Source organism: Solea senegalensis, linkage group LG11, assembly GCF_019176455.1.
Source record: "Solea senegalensis isolate Sse05_10M linkage group LG11, IFAPA_SoseM_1, whole genome shotgun sequence".
NCBI lineage: Eukaryota > Metazoa > Chordata > Actinopteri > Pleuronectiformes > Soleidae > Solea > Solea senegalensis.
Window position 1 is genome coordinate 1,328,325 of NC_058031.1, and position 18,281 is coordinate 1,346,605.

General features: G+C 41.9%; 2 protein-coding genes across 5 annotated transcripts; both read left to right on the forward strand.

The window, feature by feature from the left end:
• The first annotated feature begins 116 nt into the window (after positions 1 to 116).
• On the forward strand, positions 117 to 5,942 carry LOC122776613 (targeting protein for Xklp2-B-like). 3 transcript variants are annotated; one of them, XM_044037224.1, is made up of 17 exons: positions 117 to 197; positions 483 to 633; positions 1,057 to 1,188; positions 1,586 to 1,724; positions 1,996 to 2,073; positions 2,252 to 2,404; positions 2,647 to 2,756; positions 2,847 to 2,995; positions 3,184 to 3,355; positions 3,447 to 3,585; positions 3,892 to 4,099; positions 4,182 to 4,277; positions 4,385 to 4,558; positions 4,646 to 4,792; positions 4,884 to 4,995; positions 5,419 to 5,585; positions 5,672 to 5,942. In XM_044037224.1, the coding sequence occupies exons 2-17, from the start codon at positions 522 to 524 to the stop codon at positions 5,780 to 5,782; spliced, it is 2,199 nt and encodes a 732-aa protein (XP_043893159.1). In that variant the 5' UTR covers positions 117 to 197; positions 483 to 521; the 3' UTR covers positions 5,783 to 5,942. The 3 variants fall into 3 exon arrangements, with proteins under 3 accessions (XP_043893159.1, XP_043893156.1, XP_043893158.1); XM_044037221.1 differs by having other exon boundaries at positions 118 to 197; positions 5,398 to 5,585; XM_044037223.1 differs by having other exon boundaries at positions 129 to 197; positions 506 to 633; positions 5,398 to 5,585.
• Positions 5,943 to 7,387: 1,445 nt separating this feature from the next.
• Positions 7,388 to 17,045, forward strand: stk38a (serine/threonine kinase 38a). 2 transcript variants are annotated; one of them, XM_044038896.1, is made up of 14 exons: positions 7,388 to 7,467; positions 11,473 to 11,610; positions 12,336 to 12,387; positions 12,888 to 13,010; positions 13,140 to 13,223; positions 13,312 to 13,435; positions 13,622 to 13,776; positions 13,973 to 14,084; positions 14,199 to 14,260; positions 14,394 to 14,511; positions 14,616 to 14,739; positions 14,843 to 14,938; positions 15,515 to 15,612; positions 15,716 to 17,045. In XM_044038896.1, exons 2-14 carry the CDS (start codon positions 11,480 to 11,482, stop codon positions 15,850 to 15,852), a joined length of 1,416 nt encoding a protein of 471 aa, XP_043894831.1. In that variant the 5' UTR covers positions 7,388 to 7,467; positions 11,473 to 11,479; the 3' UTR covers positions 15,853 to 17,045. The 2 variants fall into 2 exon arrangements, with proteins under 2 accessions (XP_043894831.1, XP_043894832.1); XM_044038897.1 differs by lacking the exon at positions 7,388 to 7,467 and adding an exon at positions 7,868 to 8,075.
• The last annotated feature ends 1,236 nt before the right edge of the window (positions 17,046 to 18,281 follow it).

The window sequence follows — 18,281 nt, forward strand, 5'->3', positions numbered from 1 at the left end:
TTGTCAACCGCCAGAAAGAACTGGGAGAAGAAGAAGTAGAAGAAAAGAAAAATTAAAAACAAACGCGAAGAAGAAGCAACAGCCAATAAGATGTGAGCTGTGAGAATCTGGACGTTTGTTATTGGTTGGTTCAAAAGTGTGAGGCCGCGCGACGTCTCTGCAGTTTGTCCTCGTTTGTCTGTGAATACACAGCGTCGGTAAGCTTTTCAGCTCATTTTACACAATTACTAACACATTATTTTAGCCAAATGTTAGCAATATATGATCATATTATTTAGTTAATAGTTCGTTGGTATACAACTTAACTCTATGGCGGCAGCGTATGCTTAGGTGAGTTAGTGTTAGCCAGCGATAACTTTACACTAAAGTCCAGATGGCTTTTACTAACTAACTGTTATATTAACGCACTTGTATTCAACAATTAATCGCGCGTCAGACGTTGAGTTTGTACCGTTGACCTCTGATATTGACTTAAATTCCAGGTTCGCTGTGTCTGTCATAATAGGAATATTGTGAGAAAAATGGCCGACAACGTCTCTGGTGGCGCCGCTGAATCCTACGAATTTGATGCTCCGTCTCATGTCATCGACTTAAAAGAGCTGGAGAATAATGAGAGTGATGATCAGTGGTTTGGTGAGTGGCTGAGATTTATTTGTCTCCACTTTATTAGGTACACAGAGAAGTGAAGGGATGATGTATCTCTTTGAACAACATTCTCCTCTTCTCTGACCTCTGGCATCATCAAGGCAATGTGGTCCCCAGAAAACCCGCTTTTTTTGGAGCATTCTCTGTAAATTCTTGAAATAGTTGTGGGTGTAAATCACAGTAGATCAGCAGTTTCGGGAATACTCAGACCCGCCCATCAAGCAACACCTACCATTCAATTCCCCTTTCTTCCCCGTTATGGTGCTTGGTTTGAACTTTGGCAGGTTGCCTTGACTATGTCCCCAACTCGAAATGTATTCATTTTTACATTCCATTACATTCAGTTGTGATTGGCTAATAAATTGGCTGGTGTGTGTGTATGTTTTATCTGCCACTGTGTCCTACATACAGAACAACAGGGTGGGGGAGCAGATGGTCACCTTTGTACACCTTCCAGACCCGACTGGCCCTTTATGAGAAGTAATATTCCCAATGTGCCCAAGGCTATTGTCAGTCCTCACGTCAAGACAGACGTGGACAATGGTGAGTTCTCTCTTTTCACCGGCTCAGCTCATTTCACCTCGGCATGGTTAAGTTTTGTTTCCACCAGCATGTTTTTTTTAGTACCTGCTCTTGCGTGGAAGCCCGCTGAGTAGATACTATGCGTGACGTTGCCAGACTGCCGGCCAGTGATTGATCAGAGTGCCCACAGAAATCAAACTGAACAGTGCCGAACTGTAGATCAGTTAAAACTACTTAACAATCCTAAAACAACGTGGGTTAGTCTCCAACAACTACCAGGGAAATGTCACACAGGAGTGTATTTTTTCACTACTGTGTGTACGAAAGTTTTCAGTTTAAATACTTTTAAAACAATTGTTATATAATTCAATGACGTATTCTACATATGACTGCTTATGTGGACTGATCAATGTTCTAGTGCCTGGCACGTCCACTTATCCACCTCCAAATATTGTCACATCTTGGGGAACTGGAACTACTGTGTCTCAGACCAATGCTCAACCAAGGAGGAGGACAGCAGCAGCAGCGGCAAATCAACCTCCTGCCCAACCACGCAGGTACTGTTCATGTGAAGGCTACACGTGTATGACAGAGTGAGATGTGGCTTGTAATTGTTAAAGCTGTATTATCATGTGAGTGGACATGCAGGGTGGCTGAAAATCTTTGTGCTGCTCCAGTCTGGATGTAGTTGTGTGATTAGGTTTAAAATTGCCTTCATAGCAAATCCTATTCAGTGGAAATGGGTGTTTAGGCACTTGAGAAACTTGTATGCTTTTCATAGTGAAGTACTGACCACCATAAATCCTTTTTTTTATTATTTTAATTTAGGGTTTCAAAACGTAAGGGGGCAACTGGTAGTTCAGCCCCACCACCAACCGCAGCTCCACCCTCAAAGAAACACAAAAAGTAAGTCTCATCGTTCTACCGTTCTCCTGCACTCTACAGCAGCACATGCTCTGCACCTGAAGTGGTTTTATAGGTTCTGTACCAGTTTTTCAATAATATGCTCTGTTGACGCCACTACTTTGTTTCACGATTTAATTATTTTTTATTTGAGTTTTTAATTATAGCTATTTTGTTCCAGGAGTCCTGTTGCTCGTCCAGCTCAAAAAGCCAGCAGCGTCCTCCGCAGAAGTGTACAGCCGAATTCCAGGGCTGGACTTCGCAGAAGTGCACAATTGAGTTCCAGGACTGCACCCAAGCCCAGGGCGGCAGCTTCCAATACTGCACACACAGAGTAAGATCACTCTACCATACATTTGGTCTGAAGTCAGTTCACATACTGTGTGTATATTCACTTTAAACCAGAACATCTTGGCGCTTAACTAAGAAATGATATTGATGGATGGCTGTATTAGGACATATACGTCGACCAGCTGGGGTTGTTTTTGCTCATTCACAAACTGAAGAAAAGATACGGTCAATTACTGGAACTGGAGAGTTCTTGTAAAACTAAGAATTTATTTTGTGTTCAAACAGGCCATGTAGCTCTGAAGAACAGGAGCTGGAGCGCATCAGGAACCTCCAGAAAGAAGTGGCTCTGCACCGCAAGAAGAACGAGGCGAGCTACAAAGCTGCTCTGGCTGGAAGTGAGTGGACACAACTGATTTACTGACTTTATGAGCAGCTGCAGCTCCACGATGATTTCTAAAAGGACGTCTTTGTCACTGTCCTTTCAGATCCACCACCAAAGAAGACTGTCCTGTCTACAACTGTGCCTAAAGAGTTCCACTTCAACACGGACACGCGTGTGAAGACGACCACTTCATCCAGCAGTGCACAGAGAGAAGTGGACTTTATGAGTCAGCTTCGTAAACCTTCGTCCCCTGTGAGTTCTTCATATGATCAAAGTACTTAGATAAAATGTTATTTAATAGAAACAACAGTTAAGTGATAACATATGATACAGTTCTTTTGTAGAAGCTTAGGTACTTTTTAACGTAATAGAAATTGAAAACCACTGCAGAAGTATTTGATTAAGTTCATTCATATCTTCATGCACTGTTTACTTTTTAGGTGAAGGCAATGAAAGGTGCCACGGTACCAAAACCCTTCAATCTGTCGAGAGGCAACAAGAGAGAGGTGGATGGAACAGGAGCTTATGTGTCCATGGCTGAGAAGATAGCCCAGTTCCAGACGAGAACTCCTGAGCGCTACCATCTGCGCAGCCGTCAGAATCAAGAGAGAGGTGCTGAAGACATTTTAATCTTCACTACTTTGTCCTGTAACTCCTCGTCTCTGTCCTGTGTCACTGAGCTTTGTATGTTTATAAAATAAAGGACCATCTCCAGTAAAAGGTGGCCACCTGAAGCTCACTGAGCCTCACACCCCTCACCTGATGACCCGCCAGAGGTTTCGCCCGCCGACTGTTAAGAGCAGTGCTGAACTGGAGGCTGAGGAGGTGGACAAACTTCACAAGTAAGATCTTTTTACAAAATAAAGTTTTAATCACTAAAACAAGTGGTCACACCTTTCTGCAACAATTGACCAAACGGACCAAAATGTTTACATGAGCGCACACACACATACACATAGACATAACTTATAATTCTGTCTCTTGGTAAAACAGCTTTTTTACAGCATTTTCAAATATGTTTGTACGAAATGTTCCAGTCATGCACTATAGCTTTAATGTAATTTTGAAATAAAGTAGAGGTCTTTGATCTTCCATGTTGGATTGTCAAATATCGCGGGCCGTTAATGAATGTTCTGTTGTGATGGCAGGTTTAAATTCAAGGCCCTGGAGCTGAACAAGAAAATCCTGGAGCGTGCAGAGGAGCTGAAGAAGCCGGCAGTGAAGGAACCCACGGTGCCTGAAGGCTTTGAGCTGCAGATTGAAAAAAGGCTGCAGGGGAGACAGAAGCCCCAGGAAGAGAAGCCACACACCTTTAAATCTCAACCTCTGCCCAAGAAGATCCTGGAAGGAGTCGTGGTGAGTCCCTGTCATATGAGATCAAGAAGACTTGTCTAACTTTAGGTGGATGAATGTAAAGGGGAGGATTTCTTGTCAACAGGGAATACCAGAAAAGAGAGTTCTCAATCCAACTGTTCCAGAGTCTCCAGCTTTTGCTCTGAAGAACAGGGTTCGTGTGGAGCGTAAGGCCGAGGAAGTAAGGAAAACGTGTATTACTACAACAATAATCATGTCAGCAATGCTAACATCCACTGCAGGATTTCCATGGAAAAGTCCTTTTAACCTGGTCTTGTCTCTTGTCAGGTCAAACAGCCGTCACCAATCAAGGCTCCTCCGGTGCCTCACTTCGGCCTCCCCTTCCAGCCGCGGCTTCCAGAGAGCCACCATGTGGAGGTGTGTCCTTTCTCCTTTGAGAAGAGGGAACTAGAGAGGAGGGCACTGAAAGAGAAGAAGCTGGAGGAGCTGCGAAATGAAGAGGTGAGTCTCATTCACTCCCTCAGCTCGGCTCAGTGTGTATCAGAGAAGAGCAGCTGTAACTTTCTAAGTTTGCTGTGACTGTTTCAGGTTCCTCAGTTCAAAGCTCAGCTGCTGCCAAACTTTGACACTGTGCTGCTCCCTGAAAAGAAGAAGCTGGAGCCCACAAAGCCTGAGCCCTTCAGACTGATCGCGGATGAACGTGGTGCTGTGAAGAGCAGTCAAAGGGAACAGATGGTACGATGGATGGATAGATCTACCGCTGAACCCTGCACAGATGTGTTTTTTGGAAATGTTGGAATTCAGACGTGTCTTCTGTGTCTTGTAGCTGAAAGAAGAACAGAAACAACTCGAGGAAGCAGCAACGTTCAGAGCCAGGCCTAACACAGTCACTCATAAAGAGCCTTTCCAGCCCAAAAAGGGGGAGCGGGCTGCAGTAGGTATGACTAATGGCGCTTTTCCACTAGACAGTTGTTGTGCGGCCAGTGTAATCACTGGTGTGCATTGAGTGCATCCAATAAAGGAATAAACACATGAACAATGCCGTACTGTAGATCAGTTAAATAGATGTAAAAATCCATGCGTTCATTTCCAACATTTGACAAGGACATTTCTAAAGTCGTAACATTTAAGAGAGGAGTCTGGTGTATTTAGTGACAGCACTCCCGAAAACCAGCAATCGTGAGCCCAGTCAAAACCTGTGACCAGACCCCATGTCTACGTTCAGTCGTGTAGGAAGTACTGAGCTGATTCTAATGATTCAGTTCACTGAAAACTGCTTTGTGTCATGTGACTCACTGTGCTCCTCTTGCCCCGACAATATCTGTCACTACACTCTTAAGACCTCTCTAACTCTTCCACAGCGGTAGAGGCCTTTGAGCTGTCGACAGAGCGGCGTGCTCGGGAGCGACAGGAGTATGAAAAATTGGCCAGCGAGAAGGACGCTCTCAGGGCGCTAATGGAGGAGCAGCAGAGGCAAGAGGAGGAGGAGCGAGAAAAAGAGGAGGTCGCCAGGCTGCGACACGAACAGGTCGGTGGCAAATGTGACAATTTGTACTTGGAGATCGGGGACACACATGACTTGAGTGAAATGTTTAATCTCTGTTTTCTGTGCAGGTTCATAAAGCTCAGCCCATCAGACACTACAGACCTGTAGCAGTGAAGAAGAGTGAAGTTCCTCTCACTGTCCCACACTCTCCAAACTTTTCAGATCGCTTCCGCCTGTGATTAAATAAGCCATGTTTTTATGTCAGATGCTGATCACATGACGTTCACGTGTAAATAGATGTGTATATGTGAAATTGCTGCAGCTCCATTTCCTTTGAGCTTTACATTTTAACAAAGCGCAGTTACACAAACTCTTTAATTAAAGATTTTTTTAACATCAGTCATGGTGGTGTTTTTGTCTTTTTCTTTATGTACATGTGTGATTCTGAAATGTTTTACCATAGAATTTGTAGAACTGTCTCCATGGTTCAAACACACGAGCAAGGCGTTTGAGGGGAGATGATTCATCATCTGTCTGGTCATTACTATGTATTAGTGCTGTCAACGTTAACGATTAATTTAAAACATTTAATGCGTTAAAAAAATGAACGCCGTTAGCGTTGTTTGTTTACTTCCGGTAGCGACTGACCCAGTAGAGAATAAAGGGCTGACGGAAGTCATGGGCGTTGCGAGATCCCTTTTATAATCTACCCTCGAGAGGAACCGGCGGGTCAAGAATACACACTTTGTATGAGGACGACAGAGCACGGCGGAGGAACATGCTCAAGCAAGCAAAGGATACGGGGGAATCCGCGAGAAGGGCCGCCGTCGGCCCCCGTACCCTAAGCAGTCCGCCGCCCGGGTCTCCTCACAGCAGACCACTGGACTTCTGTGAACAACCACAACTACTTGGGCGTCACAGCGCATTTCATTGATCAAGACTTGACTCTGAAGTCGATTGCACTAACTGAGTCAAACGTCGGAGCGACACTATGTCGAGGCATGTGCTGACCATTTTCCGGATGTTGCAAACGAATGGAAAATCAAGGAAAAATGAAGCACACTTGACACTGACAGTGCCCGTAACATGGTTGTAGCCGCGAAGCTACTTCCGTTTGAACACCTGCCTTGCACGGCCCCCTTGACCCTTCTCACTCTCTGGCCATGCCGTTGTCCCCTGATAATGTAAACAAAGTGGTCTGCCTCAGTAACTGGCTGAATGAAGTAAAAAATTATTACTTTTATTGTTGCACTGTGCATATGTGCACCTGTTTGAAATGGAACTGGCACAAAGATTGAACATGCTGTATTTTTGTTGTTATCATTAATGTTACTAGTTCATATAAGAAATAATTGCTATTATATATTGTTAATAAAAACATTAGTGCTGGTTCCACTATAAAAGCTCAAACAGCAGCGATCCTTGAGCATGTCATTATCCTGGCAAAAAAGTGATTCATAAATGTGAATGGTGTGTCCAAATATTACAAGAGTCACAAAAACATAAGGATGCATATTTTTGTGACCTATTACAGCCTTAAAAAGGTCATACATCAACATGTCCTGGAATGACTTTATAGATGCAGAGAAAGCTCCCCCTTGTGGACCTTTAATTACCAAAGTTGTATATTGTTGACTAGTTTATTTACTCTCCCAACTTCACATACGATATGCAGATGTGGGGTAAAGTGTTACATTTAAAATTACGTTCTATTTAAAAGGACCTTTGATGATTTTATGTTTTGCTCGCTGGAACCCCACAATGTCAATCAGAACAGGCTTATTCTGAAAAAGTCACGTTAAAGCTCCGCCTGCTGCACTTACAGGTCTGGCCACCAGGGGTCGTGTTTAGCTGGGACTGACGGTGACACGCTGCACTGTGAAACGAAGAGGAAAAGACCGCAGATACCGCACCTTCGACCTAGGTAAGCGAACAAAGACCAAGTATGAAAAAACAAAACAAGTGAGCTAAAGGAGGACGTGTCTGGCGCTTTCTTAAGATAATCATCTCGAGCAAAGACCTCATTGACGCGACCTGGTGTGTACGTGTATAGTTCAAAACAGACGACTCGATGTATTTTAGCAGAGAAGTGGCTAACGTTAACGAGCTAACTTTCCCATCGCTGTTTGCTTTGGGTAACTTCGGGTCGTCAAGTCCGTGAAAATCAAATTTTTTGAATATCTGGTGAGGGCTTTCAAAATAAAGTTCTTAGTCACGCGTGGGCCGTTGAACGACTCTGGCCCCCACACGGGTTGGTTTTAATTTGAAAGTAATATCCAGTGCCGTTTCCTACTTCCCCTGCTGTCTTTACGCCGTCAGGAACTTTAATGGCTAACTAGCAAGCTAACTGATATTAGCTGGTTAAAGTTGCTGTTTTTGAGGCTGCGTGTTTCCTGAAACCACTCAAACTCGTCGATAACAGCGTCAGTTGGGCAAATGTTGCGGCACAATATGTTAAATGAGCTTTACGTGATGTGACGCGTTTGCTTTGCAGTTAATGAATGGCTACGTTGCTACTGAAACCAACAACTCGTAAGTGCTACGTGTTGTAAGTCAGTCTGTGTTTGACTACAGCTGAACAGAACGGACATAACTAACTGACGCTTTTTCAGTGGGACACAAGACTTAACCTGCTTTAATCCATGTGTAATATTAACTAAACACATGGCCACATCGCACGAAGTGTACATTCTCTGGTCACTTTATTAGGTACAGTTGTTGGACTTAACTTGAAATATCTGCCTAGACTATTCTGAGATGATAGAGGAAACCGAAATTAAATCATTCTTTCATCACAACCAAGGCATGTAGAACATCATTTCTGAACACTGAATAGGATAAGGTTATTGTTTTCAACAACGTAATGGAGTAAAGAGGGCTTGGTGATATGAAACGTTTAGAAACTAAATGTTATATAGTTCTTAATAGACAGAAAAACACTCCTAACATTTTTGTTTTTGCATCTCAAAGCATGTAATGCACACACATTCTATTACAATCTATCGATTATTTCCTTGATAAATTGAGTAATGGTTTGGTCGGTAAAATGTCAGAAAATGTTGATCAGGGTTTCTCAAACCTGGAAATGATGGATCATCAGAATCAAAACGTGTCCTCTTCTATGATTGCACCTCAAGTCTAAGAGAGTTCAAACCACCCTGATCTGAACATGTTTATAATGTCAAAAAATCTAATTTGTCCTGTGTAGACCTGCAACTATCAATCACGTATTTGTTTGGTCCATAAAATGACATAAAATCAGTGTTTACCAAACCTGGAAATGATGATGTTCTTAAATGTCTTGTTTTGTCCACAAACGAAAATGATTTAGTTTTAATGACTTAATTGCTGTGTGGCACAAAGAATTGAAAAGTATTCACATTTAAGAAGCTGAAAAATCATTAAACTTGTTTCAGTTTTACAAAAAAACAAATACTCGAGCTGATTAATCGATTGTCAGAATAGAAAATTAAATGTTAATCAAGTAATTGTTTTACCTCTCCATAGTTGTACTGAAGTTTTTTGTTGTGTTGATTTTGAAGAAACTTGTGTGTGTGTACTACTGTGCAAAAGGTTACCATCAGCTTTAATGTTTTGTATTAGTAAAAGCTATCAATGAGTTTCTGCTACAGTTTCAAGAGAGCCCGCATTGTTCAAGTATAAGGGTAGATCACACTAAATACTTGACACTGAAAACTCTAGAAGCTGTTTTTATTTTCCTGGAAAATGTGTTATAAATCTGAATACACGTTTCCTGTATTATTCTGGGTGTGTGCCAATAAAATGATTGAGAAATGATTATACCATGTGGTCACTGTAGCATTTGCGAAAACAACATACCTAAAGGTGGCTGGCTCCAAGACTTTTTGCAGAGTACTGTATTTGTGTCTCCTGTAATAAGGTCTTACTTCCTCATTTTCCATGTAAATATACACACACGTCATTTCTCTCAGAACAAATGATGCTGTTTTTAGTCCGTCTGCCTGCGCTGATGTCTGCTGACTGTATTTGAATATAAAATCAGTGCTTCCCACAGAAGTTAAGCTTGTTCAGACCTGGTATCATCCCACTCAAATAGACAACCCTAAGTTCAGGTCTTAATTAGAGCTGCAACTAATGATTATTTTCATAATCGATTAATCTTTCGATTATTTTCTCGAATAATCATTTGGTCCATAAAATATCAGAAAACCTAAAAAAAATGTTGATATGTGTCAGACCTGGACATGATGATATTCTCAAATGTCTTGTTTTGTCCAGAGCAAAGAAGTTAAGAAAATATTCACATTGAAGAAGCTTAAACAATCTGAAATCTTGTTTTAATCATGAAAAAAGCTTCAAACCGATGAATTGATTATCAAAATAGTTGTCAATTAATTTAGTAATAGATTAATAATTGATGAATTGATTAGTAATTGATTCATCGATTGATTAATCAATTATTCGTTTCAGCTCTAGTCTTAATGCACCCAAAAACCGAGTTCAGAGGAGAGTTAAGGACACGTTTGGTCACATTCTTTTGCCTTTGTGTATGTGGTCCTAGGGACACAGGAGAGACTGCTGTCCTCTGACCCACTGCATTTAGTACATTTCCCAGGGCCTGTACATTGATTTATTTGTAACCATTGCCTCAGTACTTGTTACTTCTAATGTCTTTTTTCCAATTTATTCCAGTGTGATTTACTTGCACGTTTGTGTTGTAAAACCCGGTAAAACATAATGAGGAGAAAGGACGTTGGCGCATATTTACATACAGCACACGGATGTGCGATCCAATTACATGTGATGACAGGAGATGAAGTCTGGGATGGACTTTAATGCCAGGTGTTAACAGCCATACATAATGCTGTCTGCGTTCTGTTTCTTGAGCAGGGTTAAAAGTTTGAGCAAGAGTTTTAAGTGAAGTATTAACACAAAAATACCATGTTAGACACCCATTTGTTGTATTGTGTGATTAAATGAATCAATGGAGGGCTGACACAATCCTTGAAATAATGTGAAAATAATTGGACATAGTGGGGAAAGACAACATATTTTTACATCATATTGAACCACTGATTTTTATAGTTTTCTTTAGCAGCTTCGGCTTATTGTATGAAGTTTTTTTGTAATTTAACTAATGGCAACCCATGCCTAATTGGAAAGGGAACTTGGCTTGTGACAGGAGAGTTGCTGGTTCAAGTCCCTGCCAGGTCAAGGGCTGGGGTACCGCTGAGCAAGGTACCAATCCTAATTGTTGATTGGACACTCTAAATTCACCCCAGCCATGGGAATATGTCCAGTGTACTCCTAGTGCTGGCTCCAAGCCTGGATAAATGGGTGGATTGTGTCAGGAAGGGCATCCGCTGTGGTCACCCCTAGAGAGGGAGCCAAAAGCAAAAATAAAGGTTTTGATTTAACTAATCTATCACAGGACTCCAACTTCCTACTTACTGAGAAACATTGGTCTCATTCACGAACATGTTCTGATGTAATTCAGTTTTTAGTCTTCAATTGCCATTTTAATTTGAGACCACTTTATACTGTCAGAAATCCATGCACTATTCCAGTGAGTGTACTGAGTGTTCACACTACACGGATACGTGTGAGTGTACTGACTGCTGTCTGTTTTGAAACACCGATATGAGCTGAGCTGGGCATTGCTTGCATAAGTCTGATTTCATCATTATTTCTTCATAACGGCACTGTCACAATGTTATTGCTGTGCTTGGACAACAGAGCCAGCAGCTTCTTCTTTTTTCTGAACTTAATAGATGAGCTGCTTCCTACAGTTATTCTGTCCATCTCTCTGTGGTACAGTGCTGCGTTGTCTGTGGCAGCAGTCTGATCTGAATGGACATACATTTCATATGATGTTAACATTCAGGGATGATTATGTTTTACTGTGGACACATTGCTGATCTACTTTGTTGTCTTTGGGCATTTCCAGGTAAAGCATGGCAATGACTGGCCAGAGCTCGTGCTCCTCTATGAGTAACCACACAAAGGAGCGGGTCACTATGGCCAAAGTGACCCTGGAGAACTTCTACAGCAACCTCATCGCCCAGCATGAGGAGAGAGAGATGAGGTAACCGCTATACACTGACCTTTTACATGACCATCATAGACAGACAGTTCTGTTTTTTTTTTGTTCCATGAGGTACTTGCAGTCTGACACTTAGTCAACAATGACTGTGGTTGGGAAACTAGCTTGAGACAAGGAAACCGATTCTAGCCACACAAAAGGCACACATGATAGAATCAGCTTCATTGCGTTATCTTATCATTCAACGCCCTTTTCTAAATGGAAACTGAAGTTTGTGTGACTTTAGTTGGTGTAGGAAGTGTGTAGTTTACAAAGAGAAAGTTTACCATAGAGAAAATCAGTGATTTTACATCACAGTAGGCAGCAGTGGACCAGCAGCTCCTGTGTCTCTGTGAGCTAAAATCACTGGTTTCAAAATGGTGACATGAAGCAGTGAAGTCATTTATAAGATATTGTAGACTTTGTTAAAAGGCTAAAATCTGTTTTTTCTAGTGTCCCTTCTGGCTGGTATGTTTTCAGCCAGAGACAATGTCCATCTCTTAAACTGGTTAATAGCACTGGGGATGCACACAGTGCTGCCATTTTCATGTTAATGTTGAAAGTCCAGGCTAAAGCATTTTATTCACCGTGGAAAATGTCTCTCCTTATAACCTTTGTTATGGCCTGAGCAAATATATATTACAGTCGTAGCATCACCTTCAGGCAAAAGGAGAATAAACAGTTTCATACATGGATGCACTCGACTCACCTCAGATGTGTCTTTTCAGACAACAGAAGCTGGAGAAAGTGATGGACCAGGAGGGTTTGGCTGATGAAGAGGTGAGTATCAAATGAACATTTGCAGGGTTTCCCAGAATGCTTTGTGGCAGTATATAATGATGGTCTTCAAAAGTGCAAGCTGTTGACTAGTATCAGAACGTTTATGCTCAAATCAATGTAGCTATATATTTTCTACAACTCAACAAGTAGTTATTTTCATTCACATATCCAACCATCCATCTTTCTGTCCAAACCATTTGACATTTGTCAGAGAAAAATAACAACCTGAGAAGACAATAATCATTAAAGCAGATTTACTGCATTGATTTAGTTACATCTGGATTAGTGTCAATGTTTGTCTTAATGGCAAAAACAGTAGGGATGATGCTTCCTTTTCAAAAATACCTTTTTGGGATTCAAAATTCAAGGTGTTTGACTTCTAACAGAATGTTATTTCCCTCCAGGGACATAGTGCAGTTTAGTTTTGATATTAAAATGTCCAGTGATGGATGCAGTTAGGTAGCAAGTGTGTATTTAAAAGTGGTCTTTTTGCTTTACAGAAACGCATCCGACGCTCTCAGCATGCAAGAAAAGAGACAGAGTTCCTGCGTCTGAAAAGAACTCGACTGGGTCTGGATGACTTTGAGTCCCTGAAGGTGATTGGACGAGGGGCTTTTGGAGAGGTAAATTATGAGTTTGTTTTAAAATGTATTTGATGTCAACATGTAACTGATTGATTGACGGGTAATTTTAGTTTTTCCTCATCAAGCTTCTGTGTCAGTGTGGTTTGAGTTTTCTGTGTCTGCCTCCAGGTTCGCCTGGTGCAGAAGAAAGACACGGGTCACGTCTATGCCATGAAGATCCTCCGCAAAGCTGACATGCTGGAGAAAGAACAGGTGAGGCTACAGAATAGACCCACTGTCGTGCTGCTGTTGCTTGCGTTGGCCACATTCAAACCTGTGTGAATCCCTGTGTGTTTGTTAGGTTGGTCATATCCGGGCTGAGCGGGATATTCTGGTGGAGGCAGACAGTCTGTGGGTGGTCAAGATGTTCTACAGTTTCCAGGATAAGATGAACCTTTACCTCATCATGGAGTTCCTGCCTGGAGGTACAACCCTCTGGAGTTCCACACATTTAATTCTAATGTATTGTTTTATAGGGTTGATATTTTTGGCCGTATGTATGTATGTATGTATGTATACATCCATCCACTTATGAGTTTGTGAAAACATGGATAGATGAAGACTTTTAGTCAGTCACTTCTGACCGACTGTGATCGTGATGTGTGCCGCAGGAGACATGATGACTCTGCTGATGAAGAAGGACACGCTTACAGAAGAAGCCACTCAGTTCTACATAGCAGAGACAGTGCTCGCTATTGATTCCATCCACCAGCTGGGCTTCATCCACAGAGACATCAAACCAGACAACCTGCTGCTGGACTCCAGGGTGAGTCACTACAGCCATTGATTCCACGCTGTTCAAACAAAACTACAGACTATAACTGAAAGAAGTAACATTAAATGGTTTGTAATTCCATAAACTACAGCTGTTGATGTGAATTTAACATGCAGAGAGGACCAGACAGTGAACCACTTTAACTTACTAGTTTAATGACTCTAATGAGTTTGTGTGGTGTTTCCAGGGTCATGTGAAGCTGTCTGACTTTGGTCTGTGCACCGGGCTGAAGAGAGCTCACCGCACTGAGTTCTACAAAAACCTGAACCACAGCCTGCCCAGTGACCTCAGTAAACAAAGTCAGTAAAGCCTCTTTTTTATTTCTATTATAGTCTGCATGCAGCCCTATAAGATATTCAGGTATTGCATCAGGAGGTCACAGACTAAGCTGGAAAGTGTTAATGTCTCCACAGCCTTTCAGAACATGAACTCCAAGAGGAAAGCAGAGACTTGGAAGAGGAACAGGAGGCAGCTGGTACGTCTGAACGCGCACTGCAACACTCTTTGTTGCCTTTTCACTTATATTGGTGAAGACTGTGTATGGAACTTGTTTAACCTTGTTACGGTTAAAAATCTAATCCTAATCACATTCTGCTTGTTCCTGTCAGGCTTTCTCGACGGTGGGAACCCCAGACTACATCGCTCCAGAGGTCTTTATGCAAAATGGATACAACAAGCTCTGCGACTGGTGGAGTCTGGGTGTCATCATGTACGAGATGCTGATAGGTAACGACTCACAGACACACAGACACACATACAACACCTCGGTGAAATTCAGTATGTTCAGGGCACATGTGGGAGAAGTGACGGCTGTTCTTTGTGATCTGCAGGTTACCCTCCGTTCTGCTCAGAGACACCGCAGGAGACGTACAGGAAAGTGATGAACTGGCGAGAGACGCTCACATTTCCTCCAGAGGTTCCCATATCAGAGAAGGCCAAAGACCTCATCCTCAGGTACGATTCATAGATGCTGTGCTTTGAACTTAGTCCTGAAGCAGTAACTTGCATCCAGAGTGCTTTGTATTAAGCGTCTGTGTTCCTGTGTGTTTTCGAACAGGTTCTGCTGTGAGGAGGAGCACAGAATCGGGGCTACAGGTGTCGAGGAGATCAAGTCCAATCCTTTCTTTGAGGGCGTGGACTACGACCATATCAGGTTAGGACTGTTTTCATGAGCTGGTATTGAGAACATGCATCAGTCACGTGGAATCTTTCCTTGGTCACATGGTGTGTTCACACCGATCTCAGACGCGATAACACAAGTGACACACGTGTTATTAGAAGTTACCACATCGTCTTCTTTCCACCATATTTGACAAATAATATTATACTATGTGAAGTGTGGAACAATTAATCAAACCAAACCTGGGCGCTTTGCCATCAGATTTTTTTGTTATTCAAAACCCATTAATTCAGCTAACCCTAACCCTTAAATGTTGTTGTTTTTCCTGAATAAATGTATTAAATGATGATTTATCGATATTTAATATATGTATGTATGTATGTATGTATGTATATATGTATATGTGTGTGTATATATATATATATATATATATATATATATATATATATATATATATATATATATATATATATATATACACATATACATATATATATATATGAATCAAAAGCCCTTTGGAGCTTCAGGGCCCCCCAGTGGAGGGTTGGGGAACCTCTTGTCTGCATTATACTGCAGTATTTCACTTTGAGATGTTCCTCTGTTTTTCAGGGAGAGACCTGCTGCCATTCCCATAGAGATCAAAAGCATCGACGACACCTCCCACTTTGACGAGTTCCCCGATTCAGACATTCTCACACCAACTTCAGGTACTTCATGTCTTTTACCTGCTTCACACAGGTTTCATGTTTCTTGCCTCTGTAAGGAAATGCTTCAAACACTCTTCTCCTCCTCCTCCTCCTCCTCCTCTAGTCGCCCCGGTGTCCAACCAGACGGAGGTGGACCTGAAGAACAAGGACTGGGTCTTCATCAACTACACGTACAAACGCTTTGAAGGCCTGACCGCTCGAGGAGCTATACCGTCCTACATGAAGTCAGGCAAGAGATGAGCAACCCTGGCTTTTGTCCAACACCATCATGGAACCCCATTAAGTCGTCTGAACCCTTGCTGTCTGAAGAACTGAGAGTCTCTGTGGTACCTGACTGACGTGGAGAACTCCTCGTCACGCAGGACTTTGCAAATAATAAAAGGGGCTCAGTTACATCTGTTGCTTTCCACCGTAGGAACTGCTGCCTTCATTTCCTGCAGGTCTTAGTCTTTTCTCTGATGCTTCCGAGGTACTGCTCTACTTCCTGCTTCTACCTGAAAACACACTTGTGGGATTAAAAGTGATTGCGATTCTCTCCGCTCGCCTTTCTCACCAGTGGATGAAGTGTGATGTCTTCACTCCAGATACCAGCATCATCTACATTCCCTCTTTTTAAAAGAACCCCAGCACCAAGTCTGTTGGACCTGAACCGGGACATCCTCTCCATTCACTGCTCCTGTTTTAACTCAAACATTGTTATCAGTGGTCACTTGAAGTGAATCAGCTGCTCTTCAGGGATTCTGTCCACGTTTTTTCTTTGTTTTTTTTCCCTGTCACGTTCTGTAAGAGCTCAGCGTGAGGCTGCGGGCTCTTTGAGACGATTCAACCAAAGACCTTTTCCCTGTAACTTCCACGTGTCCTTTAATGGAACGATATTCTCAAATAGTAGTACGAGTATAAACGAGAATGATGCATTTTTTGCGGAACAAACGCGAGATACTATTTTTACACTATGTTCACTTAGCTTCTGCACCTTCTGTGATGTTTGATCCGACATGCGCTGCTTCTCCGGTTTGTGTTTGGTTTTGGAAAAGAAAAAAACCAGGACACTGTGTCATAACTGAAGCCACAAGCTCTCCACAGACGTCTCTCTGTAAATCGATCAAACATGCAACACAGCGACAGAGTGACCAACGCAGCTCTCACAGCTGCTGTTAAAAGCAGAGCGGTCGCACCAGCGCTCGTCGTTGGTAGGTCGCGCTGATTAACTCAAGGAAAACTTTGTGTTGAGAATAGTTACTGATCCTGGAAATGGAGATTACCAACACCCCCACAACACACTGATTCTTGAAAACAAGTCCTCATAGGACACTGCATTCACTTCACAAGTCGAAACAAAGCATTATCCCTAAACTTACACTAACCACAAGTCAAATCTCAGCTTAACCAGTTCCTCACAAATGAGGTTCCAGGTTTTGGTCTCTGTGAGGACTACTGGTCCTGACAAGGTCAGTGTTTATGTCAGGAAAAGTCCTAAAGAGGCAACAAATACGAGAACACACACACACACCAGCTGACACTGACTCTTTGTTTTTAACGTAACCCTGCCAGTGTCTCAGGGACCAATTCCTTTATCCTGCTTATTAAGATTGAATTTCTTTTAAATACTGAAATCTAACCCCGAAAACTAAGTCTTAACCCAAGTTGTGAGGACCAGCCAAAATGTACTCACTTTCTAGTTTGGTCATAAATATATACAAAAAATGCTGCGTCCACAAGACTTTGAGTTTTGGTTCATTTTTTAGATTTTGTTATTAAGGCCTTTGCGCATCAATGGTGACACGAAACAAAGGGCGCCCACTTTCAAATAACGTAGAGGTGATGTTAATAAGCACAACTCATTTAAACAGATACGTTATTATTAAATAACCAGATAAAAATGATGTCAGTGGAAGTAACAGCAATGTACTATCAGATATCAGTAAATCACCAACTGCCCCCTCGACTTCTATGGTGGCACGCCCTCTCCAGCTATTTATTTTTGCACATCGAAGACGATTTCTATCTTCATCTGCTGCGACAACAGTATAAAAAGTCAGTTTGACTACAGAAGAGACTAAATGAGCTCCGCAGGTGGGAACAGCGGAAAAACACCGCTATAGATCAGCAAAAAGTCCAATCTCGTGCATCTTAATGTCCAAATAAAAGTAATACCTGGGAACAGCTGATTCTTTAAAAAGAGGAGCGCTGGTTTCAGTCGGGAGCTTAAGAAGGTTTTTTTTCAGGCGGATTGAAACGGTTAAACAGCTATGCACATTTTTATTTCCAGATTTAGTCAAAAATATTATAAACATGAATAAAAACACGTGTCTGGTGCGCAGAGGCCTTCCTACGACGTTCAGTTGTAGGGTTTTAGCTTTGTTGTCGTCACATTGTTGCTCTGAATGTTTGTTTTTTTCTTGCGAGTCTCAGATGAATGTGTGAGCACACGGGGCTAAATCAGTCAACAGTGAACACAAGATCCAAAATGCTGTCATTTAAAATGAATGTAAATGAAGTTTTATTGAGTTTTACTTTTGAGTCTTGGACAAAACCTTTTATTTTTATTTTTATTTTTTTGCCACATTTATTCTAGAATGCTGTTTGTGTGACTGTAGTCTGGATTATCTTTTTTTTTTCCATCTTTACCCTGAGGTGTAACATTGGAAGTATTTTTCCTGTCTGACGGG

Excerpts from the sequence above, each read along its gene's own strand:
- stk38a (XM_044038896.1), top strand. The coding sequence starts at position 11,480 with ATGGCAATGACTGGCCAGAGCTCGTGCTCCTCTATGAGTAACCACACA. Across the intron at positions 14,512-14,615 it reads CATGTACGAGATGCTGATAG|GTTACCCTCCGTTCTGCTCA; the intron begins GTAACGACTCAC and ends TGTGATCTGCAG. Across the intron at positions 14,740-14,842 it reads GCCAAAGACCTCATCCTCAG|GTTCTGCTGTGAGGAGGAGC; the intron begins GTACGATTCATA and ends GTTTTCGAACAG.
- LOC122776613 (XM_044037221.1), top strand. The coding sequence starts at position 522 with ATGGCCGACAACGTCTCTGGTGGCGCCGCTGAATCCTACGAATTTGAT. Across the intron at positions 2,757-2,846 it reads CAAAGCTGCTCTGGCTGGAA|ATCCACCACCAAAGAAGACT; the intron begins GTGAGTGGACAC and ends CTGTCCTTTCAG. Across the intron at positions 2,996-3,183 it reads TTCGTAAACCTTCGTCCCCT|GTGAAGGCAATGAAAGGTGC; the intron begins GTGAGTTCTTCA and ends TTTACTTTTTAG.